A 22,460-nucleotide genomic window follows, 5' to 3' on the forward strand; every position below is an offset into this window, starting at 1 on the left:
CATTGAGCTGGGAGGACATAGATAAGATTAGGGAAATAGTCAGAGATGCTTGCCAGTTTGAGCAAACGAGGGAGTTAATTCGCGAGCTGAGAAATGACATGACAGAAATGAAAGACTGTATAAAAGAAGAGAGAAGAATTATGACAGAAAAGGTGGTGGAAAACTCTAGGGAAATAGAATTATTGAAATCGAATATGAAGGAGATTGAAGGAGAAACTGATAAATTAAAGTGGCAACTGAAAATGACTATCCAGGACGCAAAGAGGAAAAATATTTTCATATACGGCATTCCAGTGAAGGAAAAGGAGGATTCGAATGATCTAACGAATAAAGTGTTGGATATTATAAATAACCACATAAAGATAAATTGTAAAGAAGAAGATATTGATGAAATATATAGGCTGGGGAGAGTCAAAGGGAAAAGACCTATTAAGGTTAAGTTGATTTCTGCTTTGAAGGCGAACAAAATTATCCTCAATGGGAAGAACTTGAAAGGAGAAAGGATTTGGGTAAGAAGAGATATGGATAAAGAGAAAATCATGGAACAGAGAGTCTTGCGATTTCACCTAGTAAAAGCTAGGAACTATGGACTAAAGGCATACATAAGAGGCAAACGTCTTATAGTAGGTGACAGTAACTGGTCGCGTATCTGGTCAATTGCACAGCTACGAGAAATGGATAGACAGTTGAGTTCATCACACCAGGAAGTGCAACGGCCTGTAGAGGAAGGAATGTGTCAGTCAGCTGCCTGCACAGTGACTGATAACGTACAATCTGATGACAACAGCGATCTGCATACTCTACAGAGGAACAGAAGACGGCAGAGGGACGAACACCTAGTGGAGGAGGATGGACAAACAGCTGACTGTCGAGTCGACACGAATCCAGGAAGTAGCGGCACACCTGATGACAGAACCAAGACTCTGGCTGGGAAAGATCTTCCAGCGGAGTTAAATAACAGTGGGAGGAACGACGAGGCGAGCCGGATGTCAACAGCGTGGGTTCAGGTAGTAGATTAAAACTCACAGAAGAACTATCTGAGAAGGACGTTATTTGCTCTCCGGAGGGAAGTATAATGGAAGTGGAAAGATCTAGAATAACTAGAAGTAAGTCAGGGAGTTTAGAACATAGAAGTAAAAAATAACTAGAGTTAAAGGTATCATGTGTTAACATTGAAGGAGTATGAAGCAAAATAGGTAACGAAGACTTTAAAGAGCTACTGGAAGAAATAGACATCCTTGGGCTTGTAGAAACTTGGGCTGATTACAAGAAAGACTTAAAGGTAGAAGGGTGTATCGTATGGAGTCAATATGGATCAAGGAGATCCAATAGAGGAAGGATATCGGGCGGAATTTCAGTGGTTATCAAAAACAACTTAAAAGATAGAATACAGCGGTTAGAATCTGAGTTTAAGGAATTAATATGGATAAGAATATTAGATAAGGTTAATTGGAGGAATGAAATATGTATAGCTTTTATATATAATCCACCTTTGAGCTCTCCATTTGCGCAGAATGATTTTTTTGAGAATTAAGCGACAGAAATTAGACGAATTAGAAGTACGTATGATCAGGCAAGCATTATTATTATGGGCGATCTTAACGCGAGGATAGGGGACAAGAAACCAGTTTATAGTCAACTTGAGGACGGGGTATTACTAGTTAATAGAAATAGCCAGGATAAAGATTGTAACAGAAATGGAGAAAAACTACTAGAGTTATGCACGGTAGAGGAGCTTTATATATTGAATGGGTGGTGGTTTGGAGATGAGAGTGGAAAACTAACCTATATAGTAGAAAATGGGGGCAGTACAATTGACCTAGTTGTATGTTGTAGGGATAGTTTGCAAATTATCAAAGAGATAAGCATTAAGGATTGGGCAGAGGCAAATCATATGCCAGTATCTATAAAATTACTTATTCAAGAGATAGGAGCGCAAGAGATCGTTTACGATATCGTACAGGAGAGGAAAATAGCTAGGTATCGTTGGAGAGAAGAATTAGGAAATGAATTCAGAGAGTACTTCAATGGAGAAAATTTTGAGATTTGGAAAATAGGTATTGTAAAGTTGATAGAAGAGAATAGAGTGGAGGAAGCCCTAACCAGGATAGAAAATTTAATAGGAATGGCAGGAAAAGGTATGAGGCAAAATCTAAGTAAAACGCAGATAAGAGGTGGATGGTATAATACAGAATGTGTAAAGAAAAAGTCACAAGTTATGAAGGCACTTAGGATATACAGGGTGGATGGTGGTCAAGTAGCTAGAAACGAATTTTGTAAAAAAAAAGGAAATAATACAGAGAATTGTTAAGACGGTTGGAATGGCAACAAAAGTTGGCTGCAGATATAAAGAAAAAGTGCAAGGACAATGACAGTAGGAAAGTATGGGATAAAATAAATCAAATAACCAAGAAGAAGTCGGGCTCTGGGGGGACCAATATAAGTTATAGTACATGGGTCCAGTATTTCGAGAAATTATTGAATAAAGAAGACACATGGAGAGCTCAGCATGAGGGGATTACTGTTTCGAGGGGTTTGAGTGTCACTCTGCCTGAATTAGATGAGGCTATTTCGACTCATGAAATAAGGAATCTGTTACAACGAGCCATAAAGGGAAAATCAGGAGCTATTTCAGGTATCACATATGAATTTTGGAAAGAGGTGGGAGAACGAAGCGGCATGTTGGAAATTTTGACAAAGATATTCAATAAAATATTCGAGAAAGGGATATTTCCAAAAGCTTGGAAAGAGGGGATTATATGCCCTATATACAAAAATAAAGGGGATAGATTAAATCCAGGAAACTATAGGGGAATTACCTTATTAGATACATTGGGGAAAGTATATACGGGTATACTAGCAAATAGACTAAGGAACTGGGCAGAGAGACATTCAATCCTCTCGAAATTTCAAAGTGGCTTCAGAAGAGGGAGAACAACACCAGATAATGTTTTTATTGTGAGAACTCTTATTGACAAATATGTAAAGAAAAAACGTGGAAAGCTCTATTACATCTATTAATCCTTTCTTGCATGAATAACTTTCCTTCTGATACCAGGTCACTTTGGATATGTCAAGTTATGGAACAGAGCATATTGTGGACATAAGACTACTCAGTTTTGGAACAGAACTGATACTTTAAGATTTAATATCTGAGGCATAAGAAGAGTTATGGAACAAAACATTCAATATTTCACTTTTTAATTTTTGTGGACATGTTGAGTTTTGGAACTAACAGACTCATAACTAGATCGTAGCAATACTATTGAGTTTGTCATATTTCCCTTGACCAAACCCTTGAGGCCTACATCCTTTTGTATTTTCGATTGGCTTACCAATGCCGTACAATTTAACAAGTATACGAGTAGTTCATTGCTATTCGTGATCCACGATTATCTGTATGTACGGTTTCGTATTCCACCCTCATGTGGACTATACTATGGCATCGATCTGACGCTATTGTATCCACTTGAGCGGTCGATGTTTAACTGTATGAGTGAAGTGCTCGATAAACCACACGACGCCGAGTGACCTCAAGTACCCACTTGATAGGCATGGCTCAGGTAGCACCAATTAGTACTACACGTTTTGTAATGCAATCCGACATCACATAAAATTGTGGGTTACTGTGAGCTCTACACCAAACAAACAAGCTCTCGCAGAGGAATCAATAGAAACGGTAGCCGCTTGTTTGCCTGAAAGACGCGCTCTGTTTTAGCGTTAAAGCTGTACTAGAAGTCGAAATAATAAAGGATATTTTATCAGGATTTGTAATATTAATACAATAATAATGATAATAATAATTTACATTTTCTTCAGGCTATCAAGAGAGTTCTGGGATCGCTGGGGCCACCTAGACTCATTTTGATATTGGACGGGGTTTTAAGGCCGGATACTCTTCCTGAGGCCACGTAATTTTTCAGGTGAAAATTTCAATTTGGGACCGACAGGGATTCGAGCCTCAGCCATCCGGGTAGAAAGTCTGCAGCAAAGTTACTGCACTGATCATGCCCCAAATAATAATAATAATAATAATAATAATAATAATAATAATAATAATAATAATAATAATAATAATAATAATAATAATAATAATAATAATAAAATACCTAATAAAATACCGAGTGAGTTGGCCATGCGGATAGGGTTGCGTAGCTGTGAGCTTGTATTCGGTATATGAATCCCTCTGTCTGCAACCCTGAAGATGGTTTTTTCGTGGTTTTCACATCAGGCCCGACCATTGCCTTCCCAATCCTTCCCAATCCTAGCCCTTTCCCATCCTTCCGTGGCCGAAAACCTTTGAAGTGCTGTTTGACATTAAACCACTATAATAATAATAATAATAATAATAATAATAATAATAATAATAATAATAATAATAATAATAATAATAATAATAATAATAATAATAATAATAATAATAATAACACGGTGACTTATTGTGCAAGGATGCCAGTAAAAGAGGAAATAAGCTGTCGGGCTTGTCTAAGCAGGAGAATATCTTGATAAAATAAGTTTGATATTTACCTGTCCGAGGCGGTAAAGGCGTGCTCGGTTCACCCAGAAGGACGAGCGTTCATTTACCCGCGAAGAAGTCATAACATTGAGAAAAGTGATTTCCACTTTTGTATAGGCATATGGCTTTTAGGTTCACTAAGGCTACACGAAGTTTATGTACCAGTTTACTTCCTTGAGATAATTGTGGCGGAATATAGAGCTAACCATTCTATCCCAATTAATACCGAGGTTATGCATCGTGGAAAAGGTCATCTTCCATTCGTTCAGGGCCTTCATGGCCTGTACGGAAATTGCTGGCCAGTACAAGAAGGACAATGTATGAGTAATCACCTGTTATTCCAGGGGAAATACCGCCTTTACACCGAAGCAGATCCAATTTGGCACCTTCTTATACAGGCGGTAATCCCAACCAACTATATTTCTTCTTTCTTTCTTTCTTTCTTTCTTTCTTAATCCGTTTGCCGTCCAGGGTTGGCTTTTCCTTTGGACTCAGCGAGGGATCCCACCTCTACCGCCTCAAGGGCAGTGTCCTGGAGCGTGAGAGTTTGGGTCGTGGATACAACAGGGGAGGAGGACCGGTTCCTCGTTAAGGTGGCCTCACCTGCTATGCTGAATAGAGGTCTTATGGGGAGATGGGAAGATTGGAAGGGATAGAAAAGGAAAGAAGGAAGCAAACGGCCGTTGCCTTAACTTAGTTACCGTCCCAGTTTTTGCCTGGTGGAAAAATGGGAAACCACGGAAAACCACTTTTAAGATGGATGAAGCGGGAATCGAACCCCCTTTACTCAGTTGACCTCCCGAGGCTGAGTGGACCCTGTTCCACCCCTCGTACTACGTTTCAAATTTCGTGGCCGAGCCGGGAATCGAACCTGGACCTTCAGAGGTGGTAGCTAATCACACTAACCACTATACCACAGAGGTGGACATCTACTATATTTCAAGATAAAATAACAAATTAAGAAATAAGAACTTTGACATAACTTAATAATCGTCTGTACAGTATAAGGAAAGTTCATAAGATAATAATACGAAATAAGAACTTTGACATAACTTGAAGTTGAAGTAAAATCTTAACAGTATACGACCATAAGGAAATTGAGAATATATTAATAACAAGATAGCGTACATGTCATCAGGTATCCTTTTAAACTAGTGCAAAACCCAAAATACATGGTCGACGTAAAGTGTTAACTATTTACAACTACAGAAGTGGAGTATAAATTAATAACAAAGTCGACCTCCACAGAGTTATCATATACCCATTTAAACATGGGAGTTGAAACTTCTTTTTAAAGTATATGTCGGAGTGTACGAGGACATGACACGCGATTGGAACCATCCTTGTCCCGAGGAAAAAGCTAACAGACATAGCTGGCCGTGTCTCAACACACTGAGTTAATATGTGAATACTCAATTATGTTCGAAGACGGTGACTGTAGTTGGTGTAGTGATAATTATTCAAGTTATGAAATGTAATTTTGTATAAGTCGTGATCAAAAAGTTTGCATTCGAGGGGGATGCTGCAGCGGACATACAACGTAGAGTGACTCCGATGCGGGTATACTATAAGTATATAAGTGTAAGGCAAAGGGAATAATGTGACAATCGTATCGTGCCGAGGTACGTGCATTAAATGCGGCCACGTGAGCTATGTCGACGTTATTGTCAAATGCGTCCAAACAGGACCAACGTGCTCTTATTCTGATCTTGGCTGCTGAAGGACAAACAGCGGTGGACATCCATCGGAGAATGAAGACTGTGTAAGGTGTATCATATTTGTCGAAAACCACCGCTGTGGAATGGTGCACCAAGTCATTTACATTTATGGGTGTATTTGCGAGATAATGACTTCAATACTCACCAGCGCCAGTTTTGAAAAGGATTTTCTGTAGTTTCTCCTTTTCACAACAGGCAAAACTACCGAAGGAACTACATTAAAAGTTCTAGCTCTTTGTTATCCTAATGCCACCGAAAACATGACTGTGTCTGTGGAAGAAAAACTGCTAGTAGAAGGAAACAAATATTTATTCTATGTCTATGGCATTGCCAATAGCAGGTAGACGAATGTCTCCTTACACAGTTCAAAGTGAAGCCAAGAACGAGCGTTCAAAAGTTTGACCAATAAGATAAACTCTAGCCAGTAATTACTTCCCAAGTGAGCCGGAATTTCTGCCTTGCAATACGAAGGAACATTTCCTTTAAAAATATCTCGTCAGGAGATAAATAAGAAATTACCGTATCGCTTTACACAACTAATTCTGAAATTTTCAGAACTTAACTAGGAGATATTAAATGCTGAGGAGTCTTAAACCCATGATCTTAAAAAGGGTAGTTTTAGTGCTCATTTTTACCTACGTTAGTATTTTAAGATGGCTATATTATTTCAGTAGACCATTTACAGGGCCATGTTAGAGAAATGCAAGTTCCTTCTGCTGGCCTTTAATCTCTCCTTATGACTTTGTTCTAGCCGTCAAGTTAATGACCACCATTTTATTGTGCGGCTGACGGCCGGAGGAAATGAATTAAAATATTCTTGGAGCACGCATTCTCAGAATCCTTTTTATACGGACATTTATATTTCCTTACTTCTTATTACATTATTTATCATACAACCTCGTTTGCATTTCATGGGCGTCCGTCCTTTGACTTCACCTTGCTAGTTTATTTCTTTATTTAAGAGGAAGGGAGCGCGAGTTGGAACATTAACCACTTCTATTTATATACGACTGCCAATTTAATTTCTGGTTACGTCTTGTTCACAGTCAGCCCTCGAGCTGGTCACCTGTGACACTTGTCGGGATGCAGAATGGAGATACGACTGTTATATATGTAAGAAGATTAGGAGAGAAAGAACGACGAAATACACGAATTGCAACAGTGCCACTTTATTATGTGATTTTGAGGAATTTTCTAGAATATCCCTTTCCTTCCCAAAGAGTCTACCAATTGGTGACCACGGGGATAATAGATGAGTCTGGTGGTGGTCTATACGCCAAAAAGAACCCAGCAACATAGAAAGTCATCAGTGTTAAAGTCAATGCAATTATTTAATACTTATAGCAATGAGTACAGTCTAGATACGTTATGGGAAACGTAACTGTTATTCGTAACGATCTATCAACAGTCTATTTAAATTTGTTATTACTTCTTAGTAATTACGACTGTCAATCTTGAGTAAGTATTCATAAGATATATTAACATGTTCATTTCGTATTTCCAATTACATATCACGTAGTAATTTCGACTGTCGAATACAGGCTTACGTACTAGAGTGTCTATAATTTTCGTTCCTGAAATTACTTGTAAAATACATTTCTTTTGCAATAAACCGAAAATTAATTACTCCTCTTCCTTCTATTCGAGTGATATATAAGGTATACATCCGTATATACAAAACGATACCAAAAGTCAGACATATGTACGTTTATTGTTCGCAGAAATGGATTGAACATAGTGAGCAGTCTGGGGAAGAAATTATGGTTTTAGTACAATGATCTTTTTATGAAGGTTTGAAGTTGGGACATGTGAAAACTTTATTTGGAGAAATTAATCTATTTTTAAGTTGTTGTCTTTTATATGCGACACGGGTACGATATTTTTTAATTAATATTCAAATTTAGAGCATATCATAACTTCACTTGAAGGAATTGCTCTATTTCTGCATTGTGATCTTTTGTACGCTACACCGGAACTCAAAAACTAACAAACGAAACATGTGAATACATTTTTGTATCTTGGTTGTTGGTTTCTTAAACCCATAGGCCCTACATGAAAATTAGAAGCCAAGCGGAAATTGCAAGATCAAGATTAAAGAAAGCGAAGAAGTTAACATTTGATGACACCTTAAATTTTAATGGTGAGTAGCATTTATGGTTTAATGTTACGTTTAGTCTACTCTGATCTCAGGGATTGAAGGTAGTTCATTAAAATAGGCGAAAACAAACGATTGGAATCTCTACAATAATGACTTGATAGTCTCGTGGGACGATCATGCTACAAAATAATGTACATGTATTACAGGGAGCAATATAATAAAGATAAATCCCGACCGCCATCAATTGCAGATAAGTGCACGTCTATTACATGTGTTACGTGGTGAAAAATAGGCAGTATTTTAACTGAGTTGGAAAGGTGAAACTGAAGGTTGTGGAGGATTAGGTGAGAGGCCAATTTCATTCCTTATAAATATTCAAATACTGAAGAAATATTTCGTGTTGCTGAAGATCGAAGACAGAAGATCAGGGAGACTGGACACAGGGCTCGTAGAATAATAATAATAATAATAATAATAATAATAATAATAATAATAATAATAATAATAATAATAATAATAATAATAATAATAATAATTTTATGAAAGTATCAATCCGTGTCTCCTGAGCTGGCAACACTGTTGTCATTTTCATCACGTAGTTTAAGGATCAAATTATCAGATGGTATTGTAACCTAAAATTTGAGATCTTGAACCATTTAGTGCTATCGCCCAGGAGGCAGATTCCCTATCAGTTGTTTACCTGTTTTTTTCTTAAATATTCTCAAATCACTTAGAAAGTTATCGAACATTTTCCTTGGTAATTTTATTCCAATTTCCTTACTCCTCATTCTAAAAATTCTTCGAATTGTCGGACCTCTTCCATTTTCCCCCTTTATTAGTGTTAACAGGTGATGACTGTCTAGTTGGAATTCCTCTTAAAACAATAATCACCATCATTCTGTCCAAAATTGTGTGGTGTAACGCACGTGGACACCACACATGATAAACCATAGGAATGTGCTACTTTACTGCAATGCTGCGACCTCTCTCCTCGTGTTTATTATCCTGAAGAATTATGTTCCATAAGTACATAAGTGAGTACGGATATAATCTGTAATTTTTGATCGCTCGTTTGCACTAGTGCTGAGCTACCAAAAGTAAGGCTATTCCTGCTTGTTGCATTGGTTAGAAAACGTACATTACCAACCAATAATCAGGCGGTAATCCTTGTGCCGATAATCGCTGAGCAATTCAAACATCAAACAATCTGACGAACCAGCTAGTTACGAGGTTAAACACCGTTCTATGAGCCTTCTGTTTCCGCTAATTTAGTAACGTTCCAATATGCTAACAAAGCATTAAAATGAATAGGCTCCATTGAAGTGGAGGAGTGTTACCAATTCGAGAAGGAAGGAGTATTTTTTTAGTACCTTGGGAAGGAAATAAGTAAATATCTGTTGCGTTTCGCAATACGTCCTGAGGTTTACTTAGATGGATATGAGGCCTACGTTTTATAAGTTTAGGTCCCCAAAAAACCAGGAAGGAATATTTACATTTATGGAAAAAGTTGCAAATCGATTTTTATTAAGATTTATTTCTTACGTTCTTTCATGTACTGAAGTTGTTCTGAAGTTACCTTTTGCTACGTATTCCGATGCGTTTGCCCGGATTTTATCAAAACTTACACGAGCATTAGATCGTCATTATTCGAAGAAAAAGAATGAAACGGGAGTGAAATGTAATAGGAAACGTATTCTTCAACTGAAAATTATTCATTAAGAAACAAGATTTTAATATGTGTGTTATGGTGTTATTATTGCAAACGTATAAACCAAAATGTCATACGAATAGAATGGCACCGACTTTGGGGAGCAGGGAGTTTTATTTCCCCAAAATGATCTTAGGGGGGCAGAGTGCCATCCCCCCACCCCCGAATTCTCCTTCCCTTAAAATATGGAGTTTGGTAGTCTTCGCAGTCTGCTAATGCGTTAAATATGGAGAAGCTGGTAGATGGTTTTATACGAAAAATGAGATTAGAAAGCGGGGATTCCTTCAGAGAACTACATTTTCCAATGGAGACTGTTCAGGTGGTACATCTGGTAGTAGTCCGGCTCCATGGCTAAATGGTTAGCATGCTGGTCTTTGGTCACAGGGGTCCCGGGTTTGATTCCCGACAGGGTCGGGAATTTGAACCACCATTGGTTAATTTCGCTGGCACGCGGACTGGGTGTGTGTGTCGTCTTCATCATCATCATCATTTCATCCTCATCATAACGCGCAGGTTGCCTACGGGAGTCAAATCGAAAGAGCTGCACCTGGCAAACCGAAAATGTCCTCAGACATTTCCGGCACTAAAAGCCGTACGCCATTTAATTTCATTCATCTGGTGGTAGAGCTTTTCACATTTGGTACCATGAAATGCATAATATACATTAATAGGAAATGTATTAAGAAGATGTATTTATCAAGCAAGTTACAATTTATTTTTTTGCTTGTGGTTATTTTTGATAGCTTCGTACAAACATAAAGACCAAAATGTTATACGAATAGAGTGGCACCGACTTTGGGGAGCAAGGAGTTTTATTCACCCAAAATGACCTTAGGGGGCAGAGTACCATCCCCCACCCCCTCCAAAATAGTTATTTATGAATAAAGTTATATTTTTCTGTTTACTTGCGAATATTACTGAAAACTGCCTACATAAGACTCGTTGAAAATGTATTTGAGAAACAATCTCTATTCTTCTGATTTTTCTGTTTGTGAATATTGTTATTATATTGGAACGTTTGCATTAATTGTTTCTCCTCATTTCACATGCATGCTCCCCCAATATTTATCTGAGGTCAGGAATGAATGCAATGAAATGCAAAATTATGGGTTTTCCACGTCGAAACTCTCACTTTCAATCTTATTTATCCCCCTGGCTGAGTGACTCAGACGATTATGCCATTGGCTTTCTGAGCCCAAGTTGTCAGGTTCGATCCTGGTTCAGCGGTACTCAACATTGTGTCGTTAGATTTACAAGCACGTACAAAAGTCCTCCGGGACAAAATTCCGGCACTTCGGTGTCTTCGAAAACCACAAAAGTAGTTAGTGAGACTCAAAACCAATAACATTATTATAATCTTATTTAGTCAGCCAGAGTGTGTGTGAAGAGGAATGATATTGTGCAGCAGTACAGCAAATAATTTATAGTGTCTCCCAAAACCGACAAAAACAAGTTAATGGGACGTAAAATACAATAACATTATTAACATTTCTAGTGGCAATGTGTTTACACATTTTGGCTGAGTACTGCTGTTTACAAAACCAAGTCTGAAGGTAAGATAACGGGGTCGATGGACGTATTTATTCTATTCTATTCCAGTCTTGAAATGTTAAATGTAACAAACACTTTTAAGAAGCTTGAGAAGCTGATATTTCAGTATTTTCTTGGTATCTCTGAACCCCTTAGTTACAGAGTAATTCAGAGAAAGTAATTTATATGACACTGTAGGCTTTCCAGTTAAACAAAAAGCGACGCCATGTAGTAAAATAAGGTAATATTCCCTTTATGTTTTTGTTCACTTTTAACTAAATAGATTTGAATTAACGTTTGTATTAAATTTCATATTGTCTGGTTTAATATAAGTGAAGATATTAGTGTTCTAATTTCACCACTAATAAATACTACTACGATGTAACAAGCATGTTACAGTACTTATAAGGTGACTACTGTGCTCTCCTTGAACCACTGATGTTACAAAATAAGACACGACCAATGGAGGATTAAAAAGTGTATTAAAATAACATCGAATCAGTAAATATTTTCTCAGCATTCAGAATATTTGAAAAATAGGACATTGAATAATTATCAGTCTAACCTTGACACGTCGCAGCTGTCTTTTCCCCTTGTACCACGTGATCACGGCAGGAGGTCTTGAACCCGCAGACTCACAGGATACTTCATACCGCCGGTCTGCTACAAGCGGTGATTGCTTCGACAGAATTCTTACTGTCAGGGGCCGAACTGTAACCAAAATACAAGTCGCTATTTTAGTACAAATTACGTAATGGTTTAAATAAAATATCATGGTGTGTGAACGCAATTTCATTAACATATTATGCCTGCAAATGAGAACTAGATCGAACAACAACTTATTTCCAACAACATGCGTTGTCCTATTTATTACTGTTGATAATTGGTCGAGCATACATATGAGGAAGCTGTGTGTCTTGGACCATTGCAGACTGTACTCGGCTGTGGACAGAAGCCAAAATATAATTACCAATGTATTCCTGAGAAGGTACGAGTCATCATTTCTTGAAATAGTCAACCATCTACACTGAGGCATTGGTCGGGTGAACTACAGCACGGCAAGTTGAAGCAAGACTCTGGAAACCAAGCAATATACGCGCTAGTTTTATCTGCGTGTGTGACAGATAGAGCAGTGCAAGTATGGGAGAGCAGACAGTGAACGCTCTGATGCTATATCATCCCCTTCGCTTTTTAGTACTTGCCATTACGTGATACCCGGAGATAACAGGCTATATTTCGGATAGTATTAAAATATCTTATTCCTACAAAGAGGTCAGCGAAAATCTCACATTCTGTACTTGCAATACTCAGCGTACGAGAGCCGGCAACACTGGCTACTTAGGCCTGGTTGCCGCCAGCACACACCTCGGTGTTGGCAAGTCGTGCTCAAAGACATACAGCACTGAGCCAGAGCACCTCGATGTTGGCTTAACGGAAACGTATCCTGTGACAAGTAGTCGAGGACTGACCTGTTGTTACTATTCGCAACTGGGTGATCCTCGCTTCGATTGGCTCTTTTTTTTTTTTTGCTAGGAGCTTTACGTCGCACCGACACAGATAGGTCTTATGGCGACGATGGGATAGGAAAGGCCTAGGAGTTGGACGGAAACGGCCGTGGCCTTAATTAAGGTACAGCCCCAGCATTTACCTGGTGTGAAAATGGGAAACCACGGAAAACCATCTTCAGGGCTGCCGATAGTGGGATTCGAACCTACTATCTCCCGGATGCAAGCTCACAGCCGCGCGCCTCTACGCGCACGGCCAACTCGCCCGGTCGATTGGCTCTTGACGGAACAGTGTCTTGTACAGATTAGAAAGCTGTTGGTCTTGTATGACTAGGAACAGAAGGGTAGGAAGGAGTTATTCGTTCTGATTTTGTTGCGGGGTCTCATTTAGAGTTGCCGAGTTATAATCAACAATATTGCCAATGCCATCCTGCATCGTTTCAATTTGTAATCATACTGAGTGATGTATATAATTTAGTATAATATAATATAATGTTTACAATACATGATGTCTTCTGACATGGCCTAGATCAAGTTTGTTGCTTTGATATATCTGTCTCAGTCTCGTCCTTGACTTCGACAATATGAAAGTGACTGAGGTACGGGGAATGCTACGAACACCATTCCTTATGAATAATGTGAGATTTTGCCCACAGGATCAGTTAGTGTACACATTTCAGTGGCACTCGCCGACTGTTACGTATTAGAATCTTCTGGATCGGCGAGGAAACCAATGGGACACGTATTAACTTTTTCATTCTCGATACAATTCTTCGGTAATGCTTGGGAGTAAACCGGATGACCTAGGATCCCGTGAACACGATGAATTTTTTTTTTTTGCTATTGGCTTTACGTCGCACCGACACAGATATGTCTTATGGCAACGATGGGACAGGAAAAGGGCTAGGACTTGGAAGGAAGCGGCCGTGGCCTTAACTAAGGTACAGCCCCAGCATTTGCCTGGTGTGAAAATTGGAAACCACGGAAAACCATATTCAGGGCTGCCGACGTGGAGTTCGAACCCACTATTTCCAGAATACTGTATACTGGCCGCACTTAAGCGACTGCAGCTATCGAGCTCGGTGATGAAAAGATTACCGCGTTCAAAACACATGTCTGCGGCACACCAAAGTAGGCCGATGGTCGGTAAAATACCGTCAGTTAATAGTCAATTTGACTGAGTTTTTCTGTATTACAAAAGGAAGCACCCGTAAAGATACAAACATGATAACAAAGCACAGAATATGTAAGTTCTCTGGATAATCACTGGTGAATGGCTTGTCCAATTGTCACGTGCGCTTCAGTTTGTTGGACCAGTCGGTTGTCGTTTATATTCATAACTTCCATTTCATGAACTTAAAGACTGGATAAATGGAGAGAAAAAATCTAAGCACGAAGTGGATGTTGTTCTAAAATTGGTTGACACCAATCCATCGATCACAGAGCGTAATTCCCCTCTTGAAGGTAACTTTATGTATCGATCGGTATGATCTCCGATACACCACTAGTGATATAGTGCGCTGCTGTGCGATGCACATTAGCGATCCTACCAATTAATATGTTGAAATGAAATGGAGTGTGGCTTTTAGGAGTGTCCGAGGACATGTTCGGCTCGCCAGGTGATGGTCTTTTGATTTGACGCTCGTAAGCGACCTGTACGTCGTGATGAGAATGAAATGATGATGAAGACGACACATACACCCAGCTCTCGTGTCAGCGAAGTTAACCAATGATGGTTAAAATTCCCAACCCTGCCGGGAATCGAACCCGGGACCCCTGTGACCAAAGGCCAGCACGCTAACCATTCAGCCATGGAGCCGGACACCGAACATGAAAATGAAATACGGTCAAGATAGCAAAATTTCATCTTCGATGTCATCCAAAACATCGAACGACCGGACGAGTTGGCCGTGAGGTCAGGGGCGCGTGGCTGTGAGCTTGCATCCGGGAGATAGTGGGTTCGAATCCCACTGTCATCAGCCCTGCAGATGGTTTTCCGTGGTTTCCCATTTTCACACCAGGTAAATGCTGGGGCTGTACCTTAATTAAGGCCACGGCCGCTTCCTTCCAACTCCTGGGCCTTTCCTATCTCATCGTCGCCATAAAACCATCTGTGTCGGTGCGACGTAAATCCACTAGCAATAAAAAAGACAACAGCGAAACGTGCCGCCATCTTAATTCATGTCTAGACTTATCCCGCATCATCTGGAGAAAAACGAACGTCAATCCGCGCCCAATGATTACCACGGTCATCTCCCTCGTTCAAATTTGATCGTGATCGATGCACCGGAATTTTGAGTTGAAGAGGGTAAAATGCGAACTTGATTGCGGTAAAGACTGGTGCAGTAGGCCATAGTGCAAGCAGCCTCAACAGAGTGCCTGCCACTCGATATTCTGGAGCGGGCGCTGTGCTGACTAACATTAGCAGTGCCGGTCCATTGCATTTGTGATGATTGTTGTTCGTACTTCAGCGAATAAACTTTGAACGAACGTTAACATTTAGTATTCCGTGCGTTCATTTCTAAACTTACCAACTTCAATATAATGGACCGTGTTTTGGCATTTCGGTTAAACGTCAATTTACGGGTAGTACATAAAATTCAATCAGGCGTAGTTTTGAACTTCACCTCGTAAACTAAATTGACGGTTTTGTCCTCAATAAGAACCAGGAAATCTAAAATAAGAACCATAACAATATTCAAGATGAGAACTTTTGAACTTTTGAAATAAACGAACGGTACATTAGAGGCATATAAAACTAATTGATTCCAAACGAAGTACTTTTGATATGGTCAAGATAGCAAAATTTCATCTTCATCCAAAACATCGAAACTGTCTTCTAGCAGTTATTAAACCAATATTATATTTAAAACACATTGAACATTTTTTATAAATAATCAAATGTATTAGTCATTAATAAATCAATATCCTTCCCTATTATTAAACTTAGTAATTACCCAACTTCTAATTTTGCAACTATACTAGCTACTTTGTTTTTTTTCCTTAGCATTCTAAGGCAAAGAAAACTGAGAATGGTGAAGTAATATAATTTAGCACTTGATCGTATCCTTTCGTATTATAATAAACAAGCCGACGACACACTATAGTTACACCTATCCGCTGCTGCCCCACTCTAATAAACAACTGTCTTGATGCCTGATCGCTATAGAGCGTTCCAACCTTAAATTGCAGTACAGCAGTAATGGGATAATTCCGTCTCTTTCCTTCTCCCATGTTTAGCGGGTAGCGCTGTCCTACTCTAATGCAGCGGGTTTGCCAAATATCCGTAAATTAGAATGTTATCGGTTAAAATGGGTGAATATCGTGTTATGTACAGAATTTTAAGGCGCATATGATGCCGTTAACAAAAAAATGTAAAAAATAATAATTTAGTGTGAAAATGGTAATATAATGGAAAGTTACGCCAAATGCAAAATCTTCATTGCATAGAACTTATCATGTCATAACTCCTATTTTATATTCATGATTTTCCTAATTTTTTCACTGTTGGTAAAGAAACATTTCAGCTCGATGTAGAAAGGTTTATTTTTAAATTTAAGTGATAACAAAATGCAGTTTATGCGTTTATTTTCAGTCATGTTCAGGGATTTTTATGTGAAGACACGAAAAAGTCAGTCGCTGGCCAGCGTCTTTCCTATTGAATTTGCATGGGGGGGGGGTCAAAGCGAGGCAAATGGACTTCATATATGGAAGTTATTTTTTAAAACAATCCCGAAGTTTTTATCTTGCTTAGTTCTTAATTTGTGACAGGAAGAATGTCTTCTTGAATTTTGGTTTCGCGCCTGACTCGGCTGGCTGTCTGTCTGGCTGGTTGAAGTACTGGTTGTGATCACCCAAATATGCGCTTTCAACATTTCCAGACAGTCGCATGCAGTGCAGTACAGTGCTCATTTCGTCAGTAGTGTGTATAATAGTGATTAAATACATATTAGTTACATATGTACAATTCTTGAGGGCAAGTGTATTTCGTTTGTGTGGTTCGGGAGTTCGTGCTCGTGCGTGGGGATCTTAGTTCGAAGAAAAAGTACAGAAGGATCATGGTGTGGCTAAAGCGAATCAAACGGTCTTCGGATAGGAAGTTATTTTTAAATCATACCTCAAGTCCTTACCTCTTTATCTCTTAATTTATGACAGGGAGAACGTCTCGTTTGTTTACGTTTCACGAGTGACTCAGATGGCTGGCCAGTAATGATCTCCCAAACATTGAGCATTTAAATATACTGACAGCCGTGTGCAGTGGTGTTCATTTAATCAGTGTTATAAGATTTATTAAGTAAAGGTCAGTGATAAATGTATAGTTCTTGAGGACAAGTGGATTGTGTTTGTTGTGTTTGTGTAGTCTGTTAAGTTGTGAGTTCGTGCTTGTGCTCGTGCGGGAGGTTCTTAGTTCGAAGAAAAAGTGCAGAAGGATGTACAATGGATCGATCGTCAAATTAAAAAGAAACGTTCCGTAGGTAAACTCAGGGGAAAGGAAAAAAAACCAAAAACAGAGAAGGACGGCAGAAAAATGCAAGGAAAATTAAATATGATGAAATTGTGCAAAGTGGAGTGCGTCGGATGGTTCACTCTCTTTTATTTGCTAACATACCACCGACATTGAACGTGATATTGAGTCGGGTAAATGGAGAAGATTCTTTGCCACGATTTTCAGAAACTACGTTGTATCGCTTCTTACATGATATAGGCTTCCGATATTTAAGACGGGGTAATAAAGCGGCTTTCATTGAAACCGATGAAATTATTAATTGGAGGCACAGATATCTCAGGGAGATAACACGTTTGAGGGCACACAATAAAGCTATCATTTACACAGATGAATCGTTGGTAAATATTGGGCAGACAGTGACAAAAGAATGGAAGGATACGACAGTGAAAAGTGCACGGCAGGCCGCCATTGAAGGAGTGAGTTCGGGACTTAGGCCACCGAAAAGCCGAGGACCGCGATTCGCCTTAGTCCACGCGGGTAATGAACATGGTTTTGTTCCAAATGCTGAACTAACATTTTTATGCCATAAAAACACGGCGGGCGCCCACGAGGAAATGACTGGTGAAATTTACGAGAAGTGGTTTTCGGAACAACTGTTGCCGAACACTCCCGAAGGTGCCGTGATCGTGCTGGATTATGCCGCTTATCATTCCCGTAAGTTGGAACTTTTGTCGGTGGCTTCTTGGCGAAAGGATGACATCGTACAGTGGTTACGTAAAAAGCAAATATCTTTTGAGGGCGGGATGCTCAAGCGAGAATTGTTGCACGTCGCTTCTCAGCATAGGGCTCTGTATGATAAGCAGAGAGTAGATGAAATGGCAAAAGCGGCAGGTCGGCAGGTTCTACGTCTCCCGCCTTATCACTGCGAGATAAACCCTATTGAGATGGTGTGGTCCCAGGTGAAAAACTACATCCGGTATCATAACGTATCAGTCTAGAAAAATGATATGGAAAATTTAATAACCGCTGCATATAATAACATTACAGTGGACAATTGGGCAAATTACGTGAACGAAGTAAAGAAAAATGAAGGAGATTTGTGGAAAGCAGACGAATTACAGGACGATGTCGACGATGAACAGTTTTTAATAAGACTTTCTTCATCTTCCGGATCATCCTCAAGTTCATCTCCCGAACCCAGTACATCCAAAGCGGGAACATCAGGCCTTGCAGTAATGATAGAAGGTGTACGTCCATTATCTGAGAGCAACGACAGTGATTAAGGTATGTTGTATTTACCATGCTACAAATATCAATTTATGAATGAATGAACTTAAAATTACAAAATTACAAACGAAAAATGTGGAACTGTGACGCACTGTTTGAGTCACACTCGAGCGTTATCTTCACGAGTCGATTTCGCAACAGCGCGCTCCATTTACGCTGTACTGCAATTTAAGGTTGGAACGCTCTATAGCACGGAATGTGTTGACCTCGCCTTCTGCCCGCTTTTCCTTGAATTGAGGCTGTCCCGTCGTACCTCTCCAGGGTGAGAATATTTCCTTTTCAACCTTTTCCATTTTCAACTTTACTGCCAAATATTAACTTCCCACGCTTTATCACAACCGCCAAAACTTCAATATTAAAAATACATAACCATGTATAATATAAAATAACGCTGAGAAGGAAGGAAGAAAGGATGACTTACGGTGTAGATCGAGCACTAGCGATGTCTCCCGTGGCTCGGTCAGCACAGTGTTGATAGCCTGACAGCTGAAGACAGAGTTGAGGTCTGTACGACTGACCGAGGGCCACACCAGTCTGTTCTCGATGACATCTCCAGCGTTGTGTTCGTACTCGTCGTCTACCAGCACTCCGTTGACGAGCCAGCGGACGGTAGGTTCAGGCTTTCCTGGAATGATAATACATCTCGTGTAAACATTGGCCGTTCAGTGGGAAATGTGGCAGTAAACGATTGTAATGGTAGGACTTAGTGAAAAAAAAAGATGGAATTGTAATCAGTGGTTTAGTGCAAGTTACACTGATAAAGACACCAGGAAAATTAAAAAAATAGATACGGATTCAAAGGCTACAACATAAGTATACCGTCCTGCGTAACAGAAGTTAATTCGATTATTTATTGAACTATCGATATCTGGTGTTGTAAAATTGCATAATACTGGGCGAATCTCTGCTGTAAAGAGAAAAAAAATGTTTGTCCTGCAATGGAGCAGCATACGCTGTTTCGCAAGGTCTCCAAGGTGTTATTAAGTGCATCGTTTGTAACAAGATGAATATAGCGCATGTAACAGACAGGCCTTCTCTACGCACTACTTGGCCATGCCACCAAAGTCGGATCTCACGCATCTTGTTTACAATCTGGTCAACTCCCATGATTTTGCGGATTTCTATGTTGGTTATATGATTTAGCCGGGTCATGCCAAGTGACCTGCGAAACGTGCGCACCTCCATTACATGAAGTGCTTGTTCGTGCTTGAATGTTGCTGGCCAGCATTCAGGGCCATACAAAGCGAGTGGGTGAGCAACAGTCATGTAAACCTTGGACTTCAGACGGGTTGGCATCCGATGATTGCATATAACACCAGTAGTTTGTCGCCACCACATCCAGGCCGTAATTTCTCCTGTACGAGTGTCTGGAATAATGTCACACTGTCTGGATTGTTCTGTCCGTCTGTGGACCGCACTCCATGTACTCAGTTTTCTCGGTATTTAGTCGAAGTCAATTTGCTATCACTTTCATTTCACTTCTGAACTACCTTTTGAATCTAATCTTGAAGTCAACAGGACATCGTCAGCATACAGAGGTGAGTGTGGGGTTGGGGACTGCATAATGGAGGTGACGAATCACAATAAAGTTTAAGAAAAATCCAACGATAATAATTATGCAACCATGTATAGTGGCATTTTTTTTTTTTTTTTTTTTTTTGCTGGTTGCTTTACGTCGCACCGACACAGATAGGTCTTATGGCGACGATGGGACAGGGAAGGGCTAGGAGTGGGAAGGAAGCGGCCGTGGCCTTAATTAAGGTACAGCCCCAGCATTTGCCTGGTGTGAAAATGGGAAACCACGGAAAACCATTTTCAGGGCTGCCGACAGTGGGGTTCGAACCTACTATCTCCCGAATACTGGATACTGACCGCACTTAAGCGACTGCAGCTATCGAGCTCGGTAGTAGTGGCATTTATTGAGACTCGAGTATGTTTACGAAACGAATGTAAGGAAGATCCATAATTTTCATATAAGCGTCTTAATTACCGTTGGTAAGATGCATATGACTGTTAGTGTTCGACCATAATTAAATGTCTTAAGTTTTGAGCTTTTACGATATATCTTACTTTTAACTTTATTGATAATGAAACAGTGACCTTTTAGCTTATACTCGACCATTCTGACTGATGGCAGGCATGATATATATATTGAAGATAGGTGTTCCAGACTAGTTCAACAGACGGTATGCACGGAACAGCGCTGTGGTTTGGAGATTTAAACCTCAAAGCATGTTTAGGAAACGACCATGAGCAAGTTTTATAATTTTAATGCAAGCGTCTTAATAACCATTAAAAGTAAGATGCATATGACTGTTTTTGTTCTACCATAAGTAAATGAGCTTTTGCAATATACTGTATATTACCTCGTTACTTTATTGATAATGAAACTGTGACCGTTCGGCTTGTTTCAAGGCTTGAGGATTGATCCGCGTGCGATACTAATCAATATTGGACATTATAATCACAGCAATAGAACCAGCTTTTGGGTGGTTAGGCCGTGTGCATTATGCAGAGTTTCGTCCAGACGTGCCATTTGGACTCATCAGCTGGAATGGCACGCCCCTCCAGGACTCTGCTTAGCAGTGGCAGACCAAACTGTGTGGCCCCGCCGTGTTAGCAAATCAAGTTTGCTAACCTGCTAAAGGAGAAATGATTTCTCCATTTCAAAAATGCTCCCCCATTGGAGATACAATATCAAAAAAAAAAAAAAAAAAAAAATTTGTCCTGGAGGGGCGTGCCATTCCAGCTGATGAGTCCAAATGGCACGTCTGGACGAAACTCTGCATAATGCACACGGCCTAACCACCCAAAAGCTGGTTCTATTGCTGTGATTATAAGATCTGCGGCCGTGAAAGCCTTTTTTGATAATATTGGACATTGTTATTTGGGAATCTATAGTTGGAATAACAACAGTACTTAAATGTTTGTTATTAAGATATAGTTACGTCCCATGCAATTAGCGTATTATAGTATGTCGAGCAAAAACGCATATTTTGAATGGAACGGTCCGTGTAACTCAATAATTTTAATAAACAGATGAACCAGGTCGATCGCTTTCTTCAAATTAAAGAGTCAAAATGCATGTATTGAGACATGTATATAAAGTATTACTTTCCTATTGAGTTATGTAAGGGGCTGTCCGGCTCCATGGCTAAATGGTTAGCGTGCTGGCCTTTGGTCACAGGGGTTCCGGGTTGGATTCCCGGCAGGGCCGGAAATTTTTAACAATCATTGGTTAATTTCGCTCGCATGGGGGCTGGGTGTTCGTGTCGTCTTCATCATTTCATCCTCATCGCGACGCGCAGGTCGCCTACGGGAGTCAAATCAGAAGACCTGCACCTGGTAAGCCGAACATGTCCTCGGACACTCCAGGCACTATAAACCATACGCCATTTCATTTCATTTCATTTCATTTCATTTAAGGGCCTGTCTGACCGAAGCTGTAAAGGCGTGCTCGGTTCACCTGGAAGGACGTGGGTTACTTTCGCTGTCAGGAGATCGAGCTAACCACCCTACCCCATCAAGTGCGAGGTTACGGATACTGGTAGACTTAACCTTCCAAACTTACAAGGGCCTTCATGGCCTTTACGGAGGTGACTTTTGCCTTTTGCTTTGTTGATTTATTTAATATTTGCATTACTTCAAGTG

At 39.8% G+C, this 22,460-nt stretch overlaps 1 protein-coding gene across 1 annotated transcript in view; it reads right to left on the bottom strand.

Moving 5' to 3' along the window:
• LOC136858529 (neural cell adhesion molecule 2) overlaps positions 1 to 22,460 on the bottom strand; it is a 491,718-nt gene that overhangs the window by 323,332 nt on the left and 145,926 nt on the right. The window contains exons 4-5 of the mRNA XM_068225657.1: positions 19,231 to 19,434; positions 12,136 to 12,281 (exon numbers count right to left, since the gene is read on the bottom strand). Coding sequence (XP_068081758.1) covers positions 12,136 to 12,281; positions 19,231 to 19,434 — 350 coding nt within the window. The remainder of the gene's footprint in view (positions 1 to 12,135; positions 12,282 to 19,230; positions 19,435 to 22,460) is intronic.

The sequence above is a fragment of the Anabrus simplex genome, chromosome 1 (genome assembly GCF_040414725.1).
Source record: "Anabrus simplex isolate iqAnaSimp1 chromosome 1, ASM4041472v1, whole genome shotgun sequence".
NCBI lineage: Eukaryota > Metazoa > Arthropoda > Insecta > Orthoptera > Tettigoniidae > Anabrus > Anabrus simplex.